The sequence below is a fragment of the Hippopotamus amphibius genome, chromosome 15, assembly GCF_030028045.1.
Source record: "Hippopotamus amphibius kiboko isolate mHipAmp2 chromosome 15, mHipAmp2.hap2, whole genome shotgun sequence".
NCBI classification, from domain to species: Eukaryota; Metazoa; Chordata; class Mammalia; order Artiodactyla; family Hippopotamidae; genus Hippopotamus; species Hippopotamus amphibius.
The window spans coordinates 41,432,316-41,454,509 of NC_080200.1; the positions used below are offsets into that span (position 1 = coordinate 41,432,316).

The 22,194-nt window shown below is 43.5% G+C and overlaps 1 protein-coding gene across 2 annotated transcripts; it reads left to right on the top strand.

The window, feature by feature from the left end:
* Positions 1-888: 888 nt before the first annotated feature.
* Positions 889-20,526, top strand: UGT3A2 (UDP glycosyltransferase family 3 member A2). Of its 2 annotated transcripts, none has more exons than XM_057709397.1 (7): positions 889-1,060; positions 3,225-3,326; positions 10,491-10,605; positions 13,314-13,845; positions 15,932-16,163; positions 17,587-17,806; positions 19,593-20,526. In XM_057709397.1, exons 1-7 carry the CDS (start codon positions 967-969, stop codon positions 19,867-19,869), a joined length of 1,572 nt encoding a protein of 523 aa, XP_057565380.1. In that variant the 5' UTR covers positions 889-966; the 3' UTR covers positions 19,870-20,526. The 2 variants fall into 2 exon arrangements, with proteins under 2 accessions (XP_057565380.1, XP_057565381.1); XM_057709398.1 differs by having other exon boundaries at positions 1,032-1,056; positions 19,593-20,525.
* The last annotated feature ends 1,668 nt before the right edge of the window (positions 20,527-22,194 follow it).

Genomic DNA, 22,194 nt, shown 5'->3' on the forward strand with positions numbered 1-22,194 from the left:
AAAATCATCACCGAGACCTATGTCAAGGAGCTTAACCGCCTATGTTTTCTTTTAGGAGTTCTCTAGTTTCAGGTCATTGAGGTCTTTTTCTGCCTGTTTCAGAATTGCACTAAAAACCTGCACTGAAGCCAGTCTTGTTTTGAGGATAGAAAATGCAAAGATAACTTCTGGGGTTTGCATGCCCTGTTCTTCCCAGGGTTAACATTACAAGGTGGCAGAATAACGAGATGACCTCAACTTGTACCTAAGGAGACTATGGAAAGATCCCTAGTCCTATTTTATGAAGCTCATTCAGAATTAGAGTCTCAGCTTTAGAGTTTCAGTCCTCCGGGTGAAGACTTGGACTTCAGAGTTAGGATTCTAGTACCTCTTCATGAATAAATTACCTCCTTAAAAGGCTATCGGAGCTATAATCCAGGAATGATAGGTCAAGTTCCCTTGGGGATTTGCCTAAGGAGGTCTTGAGTTTGCTATACTAGCAGAGATTTTAAGCAGGTACCTGGGGAAGTAGAGCGTGGATACAGCAGTATGAAGTACTTAGAGCAGCTAGGTAGGGTACCATAAGTTTGGGGAAGCGTCCATAAAACTGAGATGCGTTCAAGTCACCTGGAGTTGGAGCTGTCACCTACGGGATTTCTAAACATCCCTACCATTCTTGGTTCAAAGTATTTTCCAGGCAGGGAGGGCAGAGATTATGTGGACAGCACTGGATCAGCTCAGTAACTCCTCTTTTCTGCTGCCAAGTTTAGGGAGGATGAGGACACACTATCTAATGGTTTACTCATAGAGGGAGGGGGGCGGGGTGAAGGGCGAGAGGGGACAAACAGAAGAGAAGACAGGCAGAAATCCTCTCTTATCTGTCCGCAGGCTCCCAACCAGCACCTTCCCTTCACTGCCTGTGCATCAGATCCCTGTGCGGGGGGCAGGGGCGCAGGGCTGGCCTCTGCAGCTTCCACAGGAGCAAGGATGGTGGGGCAGCAGGCGCTGCTTCTAGTCGGATTCCTGCTGCCTGGGCTCCTGTTCTCAGAGGCTGCGAAAATCCTCACTCTGTCCCTGGTGGGTGAGTGTTTGGCCAAAGATTCAGAGACAGGCAAACAGCCCTTGGTGGGTGAGAGAGTCGTGTGTTTTTCCATTCTGGGACAGGTTTGTTATCCTGTCTGGTGGATGAAGAGTGGGGAGCCATTTGCACAGGTAGGTGTGGGGCTGGGGCCAGGCGTGTGAGATCCAGCCCAGTGCAGGAGGCCCCCCGCCTCTTCCTCCAGGGCTCGGGCTGGACATTCAGGGGCTCACCCTCAACTTCTGGAGGGTGCACAGCAGTTGCCAGTAAAGACTGTGGCTGACTGGTGGTTTGCAGCTCTTGGAGGCCAAGGAAAGGTGCTGCTGGGGGCAGCGGTTATAATTTTCTGAGGCTCCGGGGAGCCAAGGTGGAGCAGGGAAGATATTACAATGACTATTAGGAAAGTGGACTATTTCACCCAGAGGAATATATCAGGATACGGGGTAATCATAGGATGAAGCTTCCCCAAGACTTTATTTTAACCCACAGTGGGCTTTCTTAGATCACTTTTCGATCGCTGAGAATCGGGGGATCTAAGAACTGGAAGGAACCATAAATCACCTAATTAAGTCCCCACGAGGTCTTCCTGAGCAGGAAACGAAGGGTCAGGGAAGTGAGGCCCTATTGCAAGAGCATATGGGACCCCCCCTAATGGAACATACGAAATATTTACTCAAGATTTCGTATCCCTAAGACCATCCTCCAAGCTTCCACAGTCACCTACTTTTCAGTGGGGAGTTTTAAAAATCACTTTATCTCGATTTGAAATCTTTTCTTCTTCTTTTTTTTTTTTGGCCCACCGTGCAGCATGCGAAACTTCCCCAACCAGGGATTGAACTCACAACCCCTGCAGTGGAAGCACCGAGTCTTAACCACTGGACCACCAGGGAATTCCTAAAATCCTGTTTTCTTACTCATTGTTTATAGTGATAATGCAAATGAGCTTCCCCACCCCCTAAAAGTACACTGTTCCCCAGCCTCGTACTCTGAGAGGGAGCTGGTGTGGGTTGTGAGGGGCTGGAAGCCCAGAAGGCACCAGGACTCCCCGCAGACCCTCCATGAGTGGACACGTGTGTGGTTGCTCTTCTTCCTGCCTTTTCTCTCAGGTCTTGGGATTAAAATGTGGGTAAGATGGTGTGGGGAATTTGTACTTTATCGTTTCCTGTTACATCAGAACGTACAGTCTGTGTATAAAAAAATTAAGAAATTGCTGCACACTATTTCTCTTGCACTGCATCCCTCTAATGACCTCGGTCTCCAAACCCTTGCCATTTACCATTTCCTTCTCTCCTGATCTGGCTTTCTCTGCTGCTGAGACCCTTAGATTTAAGCAAAATCCCTGTGTTGGTGCGGGTTCTAAGAGGAGAGCTTAGAGTGAGGGAGCTGGCACCTCTCCCAAAGATTAAGCTCCTCTTTCCTTAGGATCCCAGGATTGTGCTAGGATAGATGATGTTGCAGTCTCTCATGCATATAGGATCCTGAAGGCCCAGCCCACGGACCCCACAGTTATCCTGCAAGTCTATCCCCAAGTCTCAATGGATGTGAAACATTCAGGCCTTAAATGAGAAACTTCCTGCCAAATGTATTTGAATCGCAAACATCTTGGCTCTAACTGATGGCTCCATATCCTTCTGCTGCAATGGTTGTTTCTTGGATTCTCATTCAAGCACTCATATTTCTGGCTCCTACTCTGGCATACATTTCCAAAAAGAAGGATCCCAGAAACAGCTCTGATTGATTGTCCATTAGGAACACTTCACACTCACATGCAGGGCACTATGCCAAAATTTCCACCAGTGCAGTTGTTTCTTTAGGACATGAGGTCTCCGTAAGTCCCCAGCCTAAATGCAGTACGTACCTTAGGATCAGGAACTCCTTAGAGCCTAAGCACAGAGAAGCTTATCACACTGACATGGAGACCAGAGTCACAAGAGGAAATCTTTGATGGAGGTTTGCCAGTTGTTAAGGAGCTGGGCCACCCAGGCTCTGGGTGAGTGGGCTAGGACTTACTCAGAATGAGATGGAGAGGCTGACTGAGGACATGCATTTCCTCTACCCCCCCATCAACTTTCTGCTTCCCTACCCTTCCTCTCCTGGATTTTTCAGCCCATCAACCTTAGAATCTCTACTCTCATCGTTATGAAAATGAAGTTGTACCTCTTCCTAGGTGGAAGCCATTTTCTGCTGATGAATCGGGTCACTCAGATTCTTCAAGATCATGTTCATAATGTCACTATGCTTCTCCAGAGTGGAAATTTATTCCTACCAGGTATCTTTCCCCATTAATTCTTTTTTTTTTTTTTTAAGAACTTTGATTGAGATACAGTTAACAGACAATGAACTGTGTATATTTAGAGTGTACAATTTGGTATCCCAATCTCCCAATTCATTCTCCCCCAACCCTCCCTGCTTTCCCCACTTGGTGTCCATATGTTTGTTCTCTACATCTGTGTCTCTATTTCTGCCTTGCATTTCCTCTTTCATAGTTGTTAGCATTTGCCTTATGTATTGAGGTGCTCCTATATTGGGTGCATATATATTTGTAATTGTTATCTCCTCTTCTTGGATGGATCCCTTGATCTTTATGTAATGTCCTTTCTTGTCTCTTGTAACATTTTTTATTTTAAAGTCTATTTTATCTGATATGAGTATTGGTACTCCAGCTTTCTTTTGATTTTCATTTGCATGGAATAACTTTTTCCATCCCCTCACTTTCCGTCTGTATGTGTCCCGAGGTCTGAAGTGGGCCTTTTGTAGACAGCATATATATGGGTCTTGTTTTTGTATCCATTCAGCCAGTCTGTGTCTTTTGGTTGGTCCATGTAGTCCATTTACATTCAAGGTGATTATCAATATGTATGTTCCTATTACCATTTCTTAATTGTTTTGTTTTTGTTTTTGTAGGTCCTTTTCTTCTCTTATGTTTCCCACTTAGAGAAGTTCCTTTAGCATTTGTTATAAGGCTGGTTTGGTGGCGCTGAATTCTCTTAGCTGTTGTTTGTCTGTAAAGCTTTTGATTTCTCCATCGAATCTGAATGAGATCCTTGCTGGGTAGAGTATTCTTGGTTGTAGGTTCTTCCCTTTCATCACTTGAAATATATCTTGCCACTCCCTTCTGGCTTGCAGAGTTTCTGCTGAGAAATCAGCTATTAACCTTATGGGAGTTCCCTTGTATGTTATTTGTCGTTTTGCCCTTGTTGCTTTTAATAATTTTTCTCTGTCTTTAATTTTTGTCAATTTGACTACTATATGTCTTGGTGTGTTTCTCCTTGGGTTTATCTTACCTGGGACTCTCTGCACTTCCTGGACTTGGGTAGCTATTTCCTTTCCCATGTTAAGGAAGTTTTCAACTAGAATCTCTTCCAATATTTTCTCGGGTCCTTTCTCTCTCTCTTGTCTCCTTCTGGGACCACTATAATGCGAATGTTGGTGCCTTTAACATTGTTCCAGAGGTCTCTTAGGCTGTCTTCAGTTCTTTTCATTCTTTTTTCTTTATTCTTTTCCCCATCAGTGATTATCACCTTTCTGTCTTCCAGGTCACTTAGTTGCCCTTCTGCCTCAGTTAATCTGCTATTGGTTCCTTCTAGTGTATTTTTCATTTCAGTTATTGTGTTGCATATCTCTGTTTGTTTGTTCTTTACTTCTTCTAGGTCTTTGGTAAACTTTTTGATCTTTGCATCCAGTCTTTTTTCAAAGTCCTGGATCATCTTCACCATCATTATTCTGAATTCTTTTCCTGTAAGGGTGCCTATCTCCTCTTCATTTAGTTGTTTTTCTGGGGTTTTATCCTGTCCCTTCATCTGATACAATGTCCTCTGCTTTTTCATTTTCTCTATCTTTCTGTGGCAGTGGTTTTCAGTTCCTCAAGACAAAATACTGCTGATACTGCTTGATCCTGCTGTCTTCCCTCTTGTGGAGGAAGCTATCCCCTCATTAATTCTTGACTGAGTGTATTCCAGGCAAGGAACAGCAATGCCTTTTGCATAGAAGGTCTTTTCAAATAGTTTATTTAAATCTAATTGGATTGAAAGAATGAAAAGGGTGAGTGTGTGCATGTGTGTGTTTGTGTGTGTGTGTCTGCAAGGTGTAGTAAAACTTCTCGGCTTTTTCCACCAGGACTCTGTGCTCTGTGGTTCTATGCTCTCCTCCCTTACCTGACTTCTACTCCATCTCAAGCAACCCTCCACACATTATCACAGACTATTTTGGTAAATGCTGCTTTATAACTTGGCTCGAAAATCTGTTGAACCGATGTGTTATCCATGTATAAGGTTTCTGATAGGTAAGGATCCCTTTTTTCTATACATAGATGACTTCTCTTCCTATGGTATCTGAAATTTAAGGAAGTGTTCTCAAGAGGGGGTCCCTTATTTATGTAACTAAGATCAAAATCCATTGAGATGATCTTGTTTCCTTGAAAATCAGTGACTGCTGCTGAGTTTGTGCATACCGATGTTAAGAAGTGCCGTAAATCCAAAGAATTTAGCCAGAATGAGCTTCTAAATCTTAGCAACGCCTCTCTATTGACAGAAAAGGAAACAGCCACCCTGAGAACTTGAACAACTTACTCAGGGTCACATGGCAGATTAATAACTGTGTTGGGTGGATTTAGGACTTTAAGCCCTGAATTGCTCAAGCTGAAGTATCTCTCAGGCTTCGATTTAGAGGGAAAAAGAAAACCAGTATTAAACGGACTCTTTGAGGAACAAAATTGTGAGAAATTCTAAAACTCTGAAGGTGATTTCAGGCTTTGTAACTGTTCAGATTATTTTAAAAGAACTCTTTATCTGTTGAAGTTTCTTTTATGTGTTTTATTGTGGTAACGTATACATAACATGAAATTGACCATTGTAACCATTTTCATGCAGAGTTTAGTGACTTTAAGTACACTCACATGGTTGTGCAACTGTCCCTGCCATCCACCTTCAGGACTTTTTCATCATCACAAACTGGAACTCTGTACCCATTAAAAATAACCTCTTATTACCCATAGCCCCAGACCCTGGTAAACACTACTCTATTTTACTGCTCTAATAATTTGACTATTCCATAACTTATATAGGTGGAATCATACAATATTTGTCCTTTTGTATCTTGTGTATTTTACTTAGCATAATGTCTTTTAGGTTCATTGATGTTGGAGTGTGTATCAGAATTTTCTTCCTTTTTAAGGCTGAATAGCATCCCAATGAATGTATATACCATATTTTTTTTTGTCTGTTCATCTGTTGGTGGACATTTCTGCTGTTTCCACCTTTGGGGTATATAAACAATGCTGCCATAAACATTGGTGTACAAACATCTGTTTGAGTCCCTGCTCAAAACCATTTTAACCACCTTCTAGATTGTTCTATATTCCTCACCGAGCATCTTTTATATGCATATCCTTTTGCACCTTCCTGCAGAGCAGATCTGATGAAATAGCTGTAGTGTATTAAGATTTAATTTTTAAAATTGTAATTTAATCAAATTAAAAATTTAAATTTAATTTAGCTTAAAATTTTAGATTAAAGAATAAGTTTGGCATGAACTTTGAGAAACCACTGAAGTCAGCTTCTATCCCTTTCACAAATATAGGTACATCAAATTCTAGAAACAATTCAGGGAGCTCTGGTATCTGTTCAGTTTTATTCTTCGGTTCCAGGTTTAAGTGTCTAGGGTTTTTTTTTCAATATTCTCTAACCATGGGCATTCCTGAGGCTTTGAAACAATATATTCATTCTTCACTTCTTTAGAAGAGTTGGGCTAGGTGTCTGCAAATCAGGAAAATACATGATTAGTTTATTATTTCTGACCTGATGCTCATTCCAGTGTATGGAAACATTTGAACCATTTACTAACTCCTAATTTGAACACACTCACCCATCTTGTTTATTTATTAACAACTGTAATGAAGAAATAACATCAGTGGCACCGAAGAAACAGAAATCTTTAATAATCACGTGCCGATGCCCATGCTCCAATCAGCATGTGGAATCACAGTTGCGTTACTGATAGAAACTAAAAGAATATTGAGCTACATGAGAGAAAAAGCCTAGATTGCCTTGAACACACTGTCAGTGGAAATGCAGGTGTTAAAAACTCTGCTAACGAGGATTGCCTTCAAAGGGCAATGGCTGCCTTTGCCCTGTTCAGATGCAGGGCTGTGTCTCAGCCCGCTTTGCTTCCCCTAAGTGGACACACCCCTTGGCAATAGCAGCCTTTGCTGCAGTGGGGACCGCGCTGGAGCAGGTGCCTAGTGTGGGCCGCGGTGTGCACTGGGGCTTTCCCAGAAAACCAGCCAGATCCCCAAGAGTTTCAATCTACTTCCTCTGCTTTGTTCGTGGGAGTAAGTAAGCTGTATGCATGCTCTTCATGAGTGGTGTCTTGGTTTCTTATAGCCCTCTGGTAAGTCCCACTGTTTTCAAACCAGCTAAGGGGATTAATCTTCCCTGTGTTGGACCCCAGGGCATGACACCTTTTACAGAGAGCAAAGAACTCTGAGGGTGAAGCAGTAAGCCCAGAGGTTAGAGCTTCAATTTCACAAGGCTGAGTTTCAAATCACAGAGGATTGTTTCCAGTCCTTAGTATGAAATTTTGACATCCAAATGGGCCATGGCCAGTGACTGATATTTTCCTTCCACTTTGTTCCATTTAGATTCATAAAATCAGTAACTGGTATCTGATACCTGTCCCACTATTGTTTCTTTGAAGCAGAAAACTTGTTTCCTGATTTCCTGGGTCCACAGATGGAGAGAAATTTTGCCTCTGGATGGATCATACCCAGAATCTCACCCACACTTATTAAATAATTTGGATGCTATAATTTGGCACATTTGAGCTAATTATATTTAGATGAGATTTTGAACTATGAGTTGGGAGTATAACAGTTTGAGACTTTGGGGGATGTTGAGATGCAGTGAATACATTTTGCATGTGGGATGTACATGAGTGTTTGAGGTGCAGAGAGTAGAACATAATAGGCAGATAATGTCCCCCGCAAAGATATCCGTGTTCTAATTCTTGGAACCAGTGAGTAATCTACCTTCCGTGGCAAAGGGGCTTTGCAGATATGATTAATATAAGGATCTTGAGATGGAGAGATTATCTTGGATCATCCAGGTGGGGTCAGTGTAATTACAAGAGTTCTAAATGAAAGAAGATAACAGGAGAGTAACAGAAGGAATGTGATGGTGGAAGGAAAAGTCAGAGTGGTGTGATTACCATTTGGAAGGAGGCTTTGAGCCAAGGAATGCAGGCAGACACTAAAAGCTGGAAGAGGCAAGAAAAAGATTGTCCCCTTGAGCCTCCAGAAGGAATGCAGGCCTGCCCACATCTTGCTTTTACTCCAATAAGACCCATTTTGGATTTATGATATCCAGAACTATAAGATAATAAGCATGTTTTTTTGCCACTAACTTTACAACAAATCTTTGCAGCAGTGTAGGAAACTAAATACAGCCATCATAGGTCATCAGGTCACTCCAGGAGGCAGGAGAGCAGGTTGCTAAAGGCAATTTTGAGGGGCACTAATTACAGTGCCTATTGTATTGTAATTTGGTCAGATTCTAGATGTTTTGTTATTTGGGATCCCATCCAAAATGGCTGATGTCTGGGACTTCCCTGGTGGTGCAGTGTTTAAGAATCTGCCTGCCAATGCAGGGGACGTGGGTTGGATCCCTGGTCCAGGAAGATGCCACAGAGCAGCTAAGCCCATGTACCACAACTACAGAGCCTGAACTCTAGAGCCTGCGTACCACAACTACTGAGCCCATGCACTGCAACTACTGAAGCCTGCATGCCTAGAGCCTGTGCTCTGCAACAAGAGAAGCCACCCTACTGAGAAATCCATGCACCACAATGAAGAGTAGCCTCTGCTTGCCACAACTAGAGAAAACCTGAGTGCAGCACCAAACAGCAAATGCAGCCTAAGTAAATAAATAGTAAATAAAAATTAAAACAAAACCAAAAACCAAAACAAAACAAAAACGAAAGTCGCCTCATTTTCAAGCAACGAGCATGCATGTAAGTAAAACATATAAATGAGAAAGATGTTGTCTCCAAAATGCAAGGAGGCCTAAAAGGTGTTGGACCTGTTGAAATATTATGGTGTCAGGGGTTGTTTCTTGACAATGTCAGTGATCGGAAAGCCTTAGTTTGACCTGGAAATCTAAATTTTTCCCCGGAATGTAACTTATGTATGGGGTCTTGAGCTTTGTGTAGGGACAACGGCACATCGCTTCACGTGAGCTACTTTGAGATTGTTTCTGTCTTGAATGAGTGTGTGAAATGAATCTCCTTGGAGGAAGACGTCCTTAATGTAATTAATACCTACGCTCCTGGGGAAAGTTGGAGGTGGTTAATATTTTGCCCGCAAAGATTGTGGCCAGTGGAAGAGCTGTTGAAATGTCCCAAGGCAACCAGTTAGGGGTATAATGTACCTCTTCTAAGGTAAAGGCAAACTGCCTTTGAATGCCTGTTCAAATAGGTACTGAATAGAACATATTAGCCAAATCTATGACTGCCAAATTATTTTCCAGTAGACCCTTGGGTGGAGTCAGTCATTTCACTAAGGTTGGGTATGGGAGCTGTAACGTGTGGGACCATGCATTAACCTGCTCCCAGTCCCCACACACAATTAGGTTGGATGTCATGACTGTTGTAGGCACAAATGCATTAAGAGAGTATGAAAGGTTTATTATTCAAATAGTAAGGCCTTTTTCAAACAACAGGACAGATTCCCAAGCACCTGAAAAATGGCTCTCCAGAGTGGGGAGGGATGACTACCTTGAGTTTTCATTGTGGGTAGGGGGTTGGGATGTGGTGAGGGTTCCCCCTCATTGGCCTGACTTGTATGGTTTGAAACTCCCACTTAGGGCCACGGAGGGAACATGCAGACTTTCTTACCAGTTTGCCCAGGAAAGGGATATAGGGATGGAAGCCTGCCAGCGTCAAATATCAAAAATGGACTCGGATTTTTTTTACACGTGGATAATCAAGGAGAAACCAAGTTGGTATGCAGAGGTGCAGGAGACTACTGTTTTAATTAAGCCATTCTGTACTTTTTACTGAACCACAAAACTATTTGGATATATCACTTTAAATAAGGAAGATGAATTTTTCTAAAACAGAAAGAGCAGAGGCTCTGGAATCAACCTTGACAACTTACCTTAAACTAATTAACTTTGTTTTCTCAGCAGTAAAATGAGACAAGTAGCTATGTATTCAATTACAGCTTTAAAATGGAAGTTTCCATAACTTTAAACTAAAAAGTATTCCTGAATCATCGTAAGGTTCTCAGGAAATACTTTCAGTATACAAGATTGAATGAGAAGGCAACCAAATGGAATCACAATAATTCAGAAGACAAAGTCGAATGCTGGTGTCATCATGCTAATGTTTATGCACATTGTGTGACACACTTAACGTATTTAACCCACTGGTGTTTCCTTAGGTTTTAAAGAGGAGGAGAAATCATACAAAGTTATTAACTGGTTTCTACCTGAAGACTTTAATAAAGAATTTAAGAAGTCTTTTCATTTCATTATGGAAGAAACTTTTAAGGGCAGGTAATTTTTTAAATTATTTGAACTAAAGAGTCACAATTTTGGCAATATAAGTGAATGGGTGTATGCCTGGACTGAGGATGTGATAAAGTGATAGTTGGATGGATGGAGAGAGGGAGGGAAAGAGGGATGAATGGTGATGATAGTTGGGTAAACAAGTATTTCACACCAAATCCTCCATTCCAGCCACTGGAGGCTTTTCCTTGCTCAGTCCTTTCTCTCTTCTTCTACGAGCATGAAGGTATTCCTGTAGCAAGTGGGGGGTAGTTTCTTCTGGGGCTTCCTTGAAACGCTTAGCTTACAATCTTGTCTATAATCTCCCCAATACAGAAGCATAGGTACCCCAACTCCTCACTGTTGGTAAGGAAATCAAAGACACCTTTCCATTTATTTTTTTCCTTTCTCCTCACATGTATTTATTAATGGAGAAGACTTTTAAACAATGATTTTGTAGAAGTTGAGCTTCTGGCCATGTAAAGTCCTTTTAAAAAGCAATCAACCTCAGGCAAAATAACACACGAAGCTGACTCCTGTTGCTTCATCTGGAATGGAAAGGAACACATAATTCCTTACTCTTAGACATAAAAGTGGAAAGACAGAAATCCATGCCTCTTTTGGTTAATTACAAAGGATTAGTCCCCTCTTTTCTTCTTGAAAATCTATTTACTAATAAAGGTACTGCTCAAATCTATTTCCATAAAACCTCCTTTCCTCACTCAAACTGGAAGACCACAGGCCCTCTGGTATAGGTCTGATCTAACCTACTCATCTGATACTTGGTCCGTATCATCTTGCCATGTTAGTTATATATTTTAAGTATATGTTTTGTCTATTCTCCCCTAATTTAATATTTTTGAGGACAGATATAGGTAACCATGCATTCTTGATATTTTTTGTATTTATTAGCTCAATTTTAACTATGGTTAATGAATTATATTCTAGGAATTTTTACGGCATTACTGCAGTTATCCGAAAGTTTTGGTAAACCACTCCTTTGTTATGTGAAATCTTTAAAAAATACACAGTAGAGGATGATTTGAGCCAATTACTTTCATTGTGTGACTTGAAGTTAACCCTAAAGATGAGGCAGAGACCCATATATTGCTAATGACTTCTCAGCCTCTGGACAGTCTCTATCTGGGGCACAACTGTGCAATGGTGGACAGTTGTAACTATGCCAGGGTACCGATTCTCTTGGTCCTCCATACCACCAGGGGGCCTGTGATGTCTTGAGCCCTTGTACTTGTTACCTCTAGTATCTTAGAGTGCAGATGGATATCCTGTTTCCCCACATGTTGTACAAATAGGAAAAAAGGTCATAATCTATGCAGGCAGTGATGGGAAAGCTTTGCAAGAAGATAGGTTCCTGGAATAATCCCACAGGCCATGTGTTAATTACATGTCAGTAAGCTTTACCGTTATCTTCTCTGGCTACCTTAGCCTGCATGGAAGTGGAAAGGCTAATCATATGTTTCAAAACCAGACTTTTTTTTCCCCTTTTGTTTAACCTATGGGCATAGAAAGGTAGAATTCCCATTTTTAGCTGAGATTTTGAGTTCTAATATGATCAAATAATCCCTTGCTTGAGGAAATCTGTCATATGTGAATACACAGTGATTGAAAAACAATAGCCTATATTGTCAGTATTTATGGGACTGTGTCATCAAGTGACTTCCACAGTTTTGCTGAGTAAACAAGAAAACTACTCATCAAAGTGCAGTATGTAACTGAAGTTCAAGGAGAATGTCACAGACTTTATCAAGTAGAAAGAGATCTGTGATGTCTGCTATAGTCAAAGAAGCCTCCCAGACCAGAAACCCCAATGGTGGCAATTCATTTTCAGTTAACATAATTCACCTGTGCCCATGGATTTCAGAAACTGAGAGTTCAAAGGTATGTTTTCTAAGACCTGGCACAGAGAGTGCTGGGGATTTGGAGCAATGAGGAAAGGGAGAGGGGAGGAAGGGGACACTCTTAAGAGCAGGACATCTGCCCAGAGTGACTGAAGGTACGTATTTGTGGACAGTGGTAGAATAGGATGGCTGCTGCCCGGTGTGGTCTTACTTACTTGGAATATTTTCTTTGTAGCCCAAGATTCTTTTTTTTTTAATTGAAGTATAATTGATTTACAATATTTCATGTGTACAGCAAAGTGATTCACTTCAGTTATACATATATATGTGTGTGTGTATATATAGACATATATACATATTTTTTCTTTTTCAGAATCTTTTCCATTATAGGTTATTACAAGATATTGACTATAGTTCCCTGTGCTATACAGTAGGTCCTTGTTGTTCATCTATTTTATATCTAGTGGTGTGTATCTGTTCATCCCAAATTCCCAATTTATCCCTTCCCCGGCTTTCCCCTTTGATAAGCATAAGTTTGTTTTCTATTTCTGTGAGTATTTCTGTTTTGTAAATAAGTTCATTTGTATAATTTTTTTTAAGTTTCCACATATAAGTGATATCATATGATATTTCTCTTTCTCTGTCTGACTTACTTCATTTAGTATGGTAATCTCAAGGTCCATCCATGTTGCTGCAAGTGACATTATTTCATTCTTTTTTATGGTGGACTAATAGTCCGTTGTATATGTACACCACATATTCTTTATCCATTCATCTGTCGATGGACCAAGATTCTTTTATGCATTGTGATATTAACACTTCCAACGAATGTTTACCATTTATTTATTTTTCTTACAGAAGCACATTTGACCATCTTTTAATTGTTTTGGAACACCTAGGGCTTCAGTGCAGTGATTTGCTAAGGAGAAATGACATTATGAATTCTTTAAAGAATGAGAACTTTGACCTGGTGATAGTGGAAACTTTTGACTACTGTCCTTTTCTGGTTGCTGAGAAGCTTGGGAAGCCATTTGTGTCCATCCTCCCTTCCACATTCGGCACTGTGGACTTTGGACCACCAAGCCCCCTGTCTTACGTGCCAGTATTCTATTCCTTGTTAACTGACCACATGGACTTTTGGGGCCGAGTAAAGAATTTCCTGATGTTCTTTGATTTCTCCATGAAGCAGTGGCAAATCTTCTCTATATATGACAACGTCATCAAGGAGCATTTCCCGGAAGGCTCTAGGCCAGTTTTGTCTCATCTTCTGAAGAAAGCAGAGCTGTGGTTTATTAACTCTGACTTTGCCTTTGAATTTGCTCGGCCCCTGCTTCCTAACACGGTGTATGTTGGAGGTTTAATGGCCAAACCTGTTAAACCAGTACCACAAGTAAGTAAAACCTGAGGATATGGATTTCATGCAGAGGTCATCAGGGCAGAGCCGGTGGCTGCCCCGCCAGTGGGATCCTGGGAGTGCATGAGGTAAGGCAAGTGAGGCACCAGGGCACCCTTTTAAAGGAAGTACTCACTTTCAGTGTCATGCAAGTACAGAGTCAGGACTTACACAACCCTGAGATTGACCTCCTTAAATACTATACCCAAGGTCCTCTCTTGCCTCACCTTAGTGCTAACTAAGTGGATAAGCCTTTTAGAAAGTTAAAGTTTACATTTTCATTTTGTATGATCATATGTACAGCAAGCGTGGAGAAAGCATCTGTCACATGCAAGAATTCTTAAGGGGATGAGTTACTCAAAAGGAAACACACAACACTGTGAGACAGGGCATGACCAAGGAGGTGCTATGTGGGACTGACAGTGAGAAGGCGGGCTTTATCTCCAGCGTCCCCAGACTGTAGAGCCCTGGTCCCTAACTTCACCTAGGCTTCCTGATTTGGTTGGTGTGGGGTCAAGCCTGGACATTGTAAGTTGTAAAAGCTGCGCAATCAGTTTGAATGTATAGACTCAGAACCCCTGCTGCAAAAGTTTTCAAAATGGAGCAGAGCTAAGATGAACTGGTTGCCTGTTATCTATCAGCACAGGCTTGCAATTTTATGGAATTTACCTTATATAATCTCTTGCCACTAGAAGGAGGTATGATGACCCCCATTTTTATAAATGAGAGGACAGGGCTCAGGTGGTGTAGGTGGCTGTCCCATTATCGTTTATTTCAGAGCCAGAAAGCCCTGATTCGACCTGGGTCTTCCAGGTACCAAAGTGTCTACCCTTCTTCTACTGACCTTGCATTGAGTGAGCAGGAAGAATTGGGGAATGATCCTTTTCTACATGGGCTCTGAGTTGGTGGAAGGATTTTTTAGGAATGGAGCTGGGAGGGAAGATGCCCCAGGTGGAGAGAATAGTGGGCCCAAAATGTGAAGATGAAGTGAGATGTCTCTGGGTTCCCTGGGTGACTCTGGCTGGACTGGAAAGTGAAAATTGCGGTTGCACAAAGACAGCCAGTCCAGACTGCAGGAAGCTTCCCCTGATGGGAGGATGGGTCAGCCCTGGCCGCAGGCCTGGGGGAGGGAATTGTTACGCAGGAACCTAAGGGGAGTAAGGATTGTTGTGAGATAACAGCGACTTTTTCAAAAGATGTTCTCTTCTGCATTTTCCAGTGTTTATATAATGGTTTTGCATGGCTTTTTAATTATAACAGAATGATAAAGCTGTTGTCAAAATGGTCCTCTGAGATGGCAAATCAGGCAGAGTTATGCTAGATGGAGTCAACCATCTAGGGTGAAGGTCTACGAACTGGGGGTGGAGGAGCCACAGAAGTCCAGAGTCAGGATTCGAAGAAATATTTGGAAGAACTGACAAAATGTGTTAAAACCAAGATTACAATGTTAGAATGGTTCTTCAGAACGGGCTGGGGGACTTGAAAAGATAAGCTGCTCAGGGATTGGGCATGGCAGGTTTTTAAAAAATCTTCCCAAGTGAATATAATTTGAAGTCAGGTGGGTGAATCATTGAGCTAGGAGATGAACTGCAAAGATCGGTGACTAAGAACAACACGGGATGTCGGAGGAAAGCACGCCACGTGGTGCATCAGGTGTGGGTGGCCGGTCACCTCCCCGTTCTGCCTCCACTTCTGCGTATGCCAGAGACCTTCTCCCAGCTTCTCCAGTCTAGACTCCAGATGTCCCACCTCCCTCTGCTGGACCCTGACTCCCTACAGTCTTATTCCTTACACTGCGACTTCTGGTCTGGCTTTGGAAAACACCCAGGTGGCCATGTCTCCACGGACCTAAAATGAGTAGAGTGTCTATGATTGCCTTGACTGTAGGGTCAAGGTTTCAAAAATGAAAGATGTTCCCACCAACACAGCGGGCTTGAGCGCAACTGAGAATGCTGAGCTGTCTCAGGACAGCGAGCTCTAGGAATGACAGGAGAGCATGTTCAGTAAATGGCTGACTTCATCTCGTGGCTGTCTAGGCTTTCATGAACATTGTTCTCTTCTTTTCTTTCTTGCCCCTCTCCAGGAATTTGAGAACTTCATCACCAGGTTTGGAGACTCTGGTTTTGTCCTTGTGGCCCTGGGCTCCACGGTGAACATCATTCAGTCCCAGGAGATTCTCAAGGAGATGAATGCTGCCTTTGCCCGTCTCCCTCAAGGGGTGATATGGAAGTGTAAGCCTTCTCATTGGCCCAAAGACATCCAATTGGCAGCAAATGTGAAAATTGTGGACTGGCTTCCTCAGAATGACCTCCTGGGTAAGGACTGCCCAGGACTGCTTCTTTCTTCTCATTTGCATGTCTTTGGGATCATTAGGCCTCTGATCTCTGGTTGGATAATTTCTTCAGCACAAGACAAATCTTTAGGAGGCAGGAATGGAGCAGCCAGCTGGAGCTCGTGGGGGAATCAGGCTATACTTGCAATGATCAGATGCCAAAACAGCCACCTGCCCTTCGTTCTTTTCTATCCCAGGCCTGATGTCTGTAGTCATCAAAGTCCCATTGACCGACTGCCTTTGGTCTTGAACAAGGTCACCACAGAATAATCCTAAACAATCTGTGAGCTCTGAGAACAATACCAGGGGGCACACAGCCACTGTATCCAGTGGCTTCATGAACACCTGCTCTCCTGTGTTCCTTTACACACGCACATACGCACAGACACAAGCATCTTTAGATACTAAGCTGTGAGCAACTTGTACATTCACAACACTGATGCTGAGATACCTGAGTGCCAAGCTGCGCAACCTCCTAGCCAGTTATTTGGCACATCGGGTCTCTGGTACTGGAGCATCGCCTCACCCCCTACAGGTTACTTCTGTGCCTAGTGCTGCTTCTTAGAGACCTCTCACTGCGAGAGCCACCGACTGCATCAGAGGCTTACAACCAAGATTGTGACAAAATAATCTGTAGAGTTTAAAAAACATTTCCGGTTCCATGTCTGCAAATGTATTTCTTTTAAGTCTTGGGTGTGGAACATGATTTTCGTTTCAAAGAAAAAATGAGGAGGCTCTGATGCACATCCTAGTTGACCAGCACCGGCTGAGACAAACTCTTCATTATCAACAATCACTTTAATTAGCTCTAAATAAGAATGGGATGCAAAGGCTAGAACTGCAAATACTGATGTATAGAGGCCAGTCTTTGCTTTCAAGGGGCTTCTCACATATTTAAAGAGAACAACACACGGAGTGTAAGTTTTAAGAGCGCTACGTGAGTTGTGACGTCAATGAATGTGTCAGAATTCAGTGAAGAGGGATATTATTTGGTGGGTGAGAAAAGTTTGCTCAAGGAAAGGAAGAGACAGACAGAGACAGAGACAGAGGGAAACGCAAAGAGAAAACAGATGAGAGAAGCAAAGAGAGACAGGAGGGAATAGAGAGAAGGATACATGGATGGATGGATGGATGGATGGATGGATAGAGATGTGCCTTGCTTATTAGCACTATTCTCTACAGAATTCCCTGGGTTTTGAGTCTTCCCCAGATTCTGGCCGAGTCAAGGGGTCTTTATACAAAGGCAAGGCTTGGAATCCTTGAATATGTAATGAGGAAAATCATCTTTACAATGGCTCCAACACCCCTTAAGTTCCATTGGTATTTTCTTCTGCCTTTTCTGCTTTCCTTGCTGTTCTGAAACTTTCCATCCTGAGATGCTCTGCTGTCTTTCTTACTTGCAACAGGGCATCCTCGCATCCGCCTTTTTGTCACCCACGGCGGGGTGAATAGTGTCATGGAGGCCATCCAGCATGGCGTGCCCGTGGTGGGGATTCCCCTCTTTGGAGACCAGCCTGAAAACCTGCTCCGAGTTGAAGCCAAAAAGTTCGGTGTCTCCATCCAGTTAACGCAGATCAGGGCTGAGACACTGGCTCTGAAGATGAAGCAAGTCATCGAGGACAAGAGGTATGGCGCTCTCTGGGCTTATAGTTACTCACACTGAATGAAGACCTAAACCACAATGGACAACGTGTGTGTCTTTTGTTTGCAGTAAAAGCTGAAACTTCCAGGACACAAAATAATATGTGTGTGATGCTAACAGCTGACTTATTTCCTCTGAGAGGAAGACTAGAGCAGTTTAGGTTAGATGCTGAGAATGACTTTCTACCTTCTAGTTGTGAGGAAGCCAAACTACTGAGACAGGGTGTCTTTGAGAGGTCTTCTGTTTTGGAAGTGCTTGTAGTAGAATTCCAACCAAGGCAGGAGGTTGCCTTTCTGTTCCCAATATCCCACACTGTTCCCCACCTCAGGCCCTTTGCTTGCACTGCTCCCTAGAACACACCTTCCCTTCTCTTCACAGGGCTGGCTCCTTCATGACATTGGGATAAGATCCCAATGTCACCTGCTCAGAGAGACTGTCTTTTTCTGATAGTCCCAAAGCCTCCTCTCCTATCCACCCCAATCAAAACACATTATTTTTTCTTAACATGTCTCAGGATCTGTAATTGCCCCATTTCTTTATGTTTCAATTCATTGTCTGTCCCCTACACTAGAAAGTAGAGAGTAAGCTCTCCCAGGACAACAGCATGTCTCCTGTTTTCTGGTGTGTTCCCAGGGTCCAGCTCAGGGCCTGCCACAGAGTAAGTTTCAGTGGATTTCTGTTAAGTGAGTCAGTACAAAGGGGCCCACTGGTCTCTTAAGAAACTTTCCAACCAGCACAATAGTCTCATGTGAAGAGGAAAAATATATTTTCTTTCTTATGATGAAGAAGGACTGAAAAACTTAGAGCTTCAAAGGCACAAACCTGAATCATATCTCAGGACAGCATTACTGCGCAATGTTACGACACACAGGAGACCTGCAAGTAGTTCTTGTGAGATGACTGAATAATAACCACATCGCATGTGATCCCTAGCCCAGAAACGTTGTTAAGCTCTGGGGGTCAGATAACCCTGAAACTTTATGTATATTTGGTATCTCATGTGTTTAAAATGTTCATTTTCTGATGAATGGGTTTGTAACTTCCGTTGGATTCTCAAAGACCTAGACCCCCACATGTCCACGATCAGCTGGCCCTGTGAAGGAGGCATCTGGGCTGGGATAGTCCACAGACATTGGACATCGGGGCTGGCTACATAATTTGTGTGCCCTTATGTGAAATGGAAATGTGGAGCCCCTTGTCATAAAGTTTAAGGATTCAAGAAGGTGACAGCAGAGAATTAAATCAAGCACAGGCCCATTTAAGGGTGGAGCCCTGTGCAAATATGCAGGCTTGTAACCCACGCAGCCTGCATGGTCAACTTGATGCTCTGAAGGGGCAGGAGAATGCAGCTGTCTTCCTGGGCTGCAGTCCCCAGAGTCACATTTGTTGTGTAGCCCACACACCAGCACAAAGTAGATGCTCAGTAAATACAACGGTTTCCTGGAGTATATCTTAAGCTTTCTTGTGGTAGAGATTAGTCCTTACAGACTTACTTCTTTTAGGGCTCAGCACTTCCAGCCCCAAGCATGGATCTTTGCGTGCAAATATCAGTTTGATCTTTTAAAAGTGTCGCAACCAGACAGAGGCAAGGCCAGGCCAACAACTTTCCCTTGGAAGGGAATCTTTTGTGCATAATGTGGAAACTGTGTGTGTGTGTGCGCACGCGTGTGTGTGTGTGTGTGTGTGTGAGAGAGAGAGAGAGAGAGAGATACAAGGTCTCTAAGACTTCCGAGAGCACTTGAGTAACACCTCCTACGTCTCTGCCGACAGGTACAAGTCTGCCGCGGTGGCCGCCAGCATCATCCGGGCCTCGCACCCCCTGACCCCTGCCCAGCGGTTGGTGGGCTGGATCGACCACATCCTCCAGACGGGGGGTGCGGCGCACCTCAAGCCCCACGCCTTCCAGCAGCCGTGGCACGAGCAGTACCTGCTGGATGTCTTCTTGTTCCTGCTGGTGGTCCCCCTGGGCACTGCGTGGCTCTGTGGGAAGCTGCTGGGCCTGGGGGCCAGGTGGCTGTGTGGGGCCAGGAAGCTGAAGAAGGCTTGATGTCAAGTGGAGGCTTGGAAGGTGGTGTGTCTGGGCAGCGTCAGCATTTCCTGGCGTCTCCCACCAGCTTTGTCAACCCTCATTCCCCACAACCTACCCACTTGCTCTTTTGATACAAATTCCTGCTCACCGGCTCCTTCCTACTATTGGAATTCTTTACTGAGTCCTTACAGCCTTCTTTATTGTCCGTCAGCAAGGACTGTTCTGTGGTTCCGCCCCTGGATAATATGGACCAGTGACCCTCAGAGCTGGAGACTTGACGCCGCCTTCGTCATCACGCCCTTCTTCATGGCCCCGAGCCTGAAGCATTCTGGCCTCCATGCCCGGCATCTCCTCGGCCTCCTTCCCTCACTCCACCTCCACCACTTGTCATGGAATAACCCCCAAGGCAGGCGCCTTGCTGATCCTTTTGTTTTCTATTTGCTTCTCCTGCAAACTCTCGTCAAAGCTCAGAAAGCCTGTCCTGGGCATGCGCATTCAGGGCCAGACACACCCTTGCCTGTGTCCAAGGTCCCTGCCTTGGATTCTGCTGAGCTCTCCTTCTTTGCATATGGGCGTGGAGACTGCAGGTTGGTCATGGGTGGAAGTGTCCCTGGTCTACACTTTTCATAGCTGTGAGCTGTCTTCTCAATTTTCCTATTAAAAAGAAAAAATGAAATCATGAGAAAGAAGATAATTTCTTTTGAAACTAAGAAGAGCCTCTCCATAGTTGAGCCTTTCTGTACTTGTCCAACTGCTGGGAATTGCATCACTTGATAGTAACAGAAACAAGACAAAAAGTGACTGGAACAGCTATTCTTTTCTTTCTTCTTTTTCTCATGTAATAGAAATGTATAGCGGAATTCCCTGGCATTCCAGTGGTTAGGACTCCATGCTTTCGCTGCTGAGGGTGCGGAGTTCAATACCTGGTCAGGGAACTAAAACAAACAAACAAACAAACAAAAAACACAAAAAACCCCACCACGCATAGGTAGGAGGCAGGCCGTCCAGGGCTGGCATGACAGCTACGTGATGTAATCAACAGTCTGGATTTCTTGTCTGGTTGATCTGTCTTCCTTAGTGGGTGGCTTCATCCTCAAGGTCACCCTGATTTTCAAGGTGGTCATTTTGGATCCAGACAGCACATTGGAATTTCAGGCAAGAAGAGAGAAACTTAAGGCAAGGGAATATAGCAGGTTCGTGCCAGTCTTCTTTAAAGAGGTTCACAGACACTCCAACTACCCAGAGACTTTCAGTTAAATCTCATCGACAGACCTGAGTCATGTGACCATTCCTAGCTGCATAAATGTCCTCCAGCTGTGACTTCACTGCTGGCTAGATTACTATTTCAAATAATTGAGGGATGAGGGGGTGGTGAAGACGTGTCAGAAAGAAAAAAAAAGGACAATGGATAATGGGAGGAAACTAGAGCCTTGGTCACAAGCGGAAGGCAGGCAGGGAGAGGATGGACTGAATGTCATGTTTCACCTGTGACCTGGTGACTCAGTGACCCCAGGGACAGTCTTATATCCACTGTAACTGCCTGTGGGTGGAAAGCAGACCTTTCTGAGTGGTGAACATTCAAAACAGGAACAGCAATCTTTTACCAGTGTGACATGTGTTATGCTCTCCAAGTTCTTTCATCTCCTTTTTGCCATTTAATGGGGTATGTGTATCTAATCCATTCAGCCAGAAAGAAGCAGGTGTCACCGGGGCAACCACAGAGGGAGAGGAGAGCCATTGTGCAAAGACGACAGCAACAGAAGTTGTTGCCGCCTCATGGTGGATGCCTCCTCCGGCCAGGGCATAGGGCTTGGAGAGTGAATGGGCTGGTTTTAGCCCCACTGTCCCCCTCTCGAGAGCACCTCTTTGTCACGAACAATCTGCCTTACCAGGGTGGCCCCGGCTGGTGTACCCCTCCCACCTAGGGTGATTGCATGCACATGAATGCAGAAGGCACTTGGATCTGCTAAGGAATTCTGTTGGGAAATCTTTTGGATTGTTTTTTTTTTTTGCCCCTGAGATCCAGGAAGTCTCCTTTCTTCATGGGGCTTTAAATTAGTTAATCATTTATTTTTTATAAGTCCTTAAATGAAATGTTCAGAATTTACAGACACATCTGTCAGAGTGGATTTTAAACAGATTTCATCTCAAGATAACAGTAAGTATTAATCAGATAACACTTGCACTAACATTTCAGTCCCCTGGGTTTTATTTTTTTTTCTTGATTTGAAACTCCAAGATGAATTTTGAGAGATCTTTCTGTGTTAGAACACATACAAAGAAAGGAAGGTTGCACAAACGAGGGCTGTGGACACCTCCCTTGACTGTAGATGAGCCCCTTGA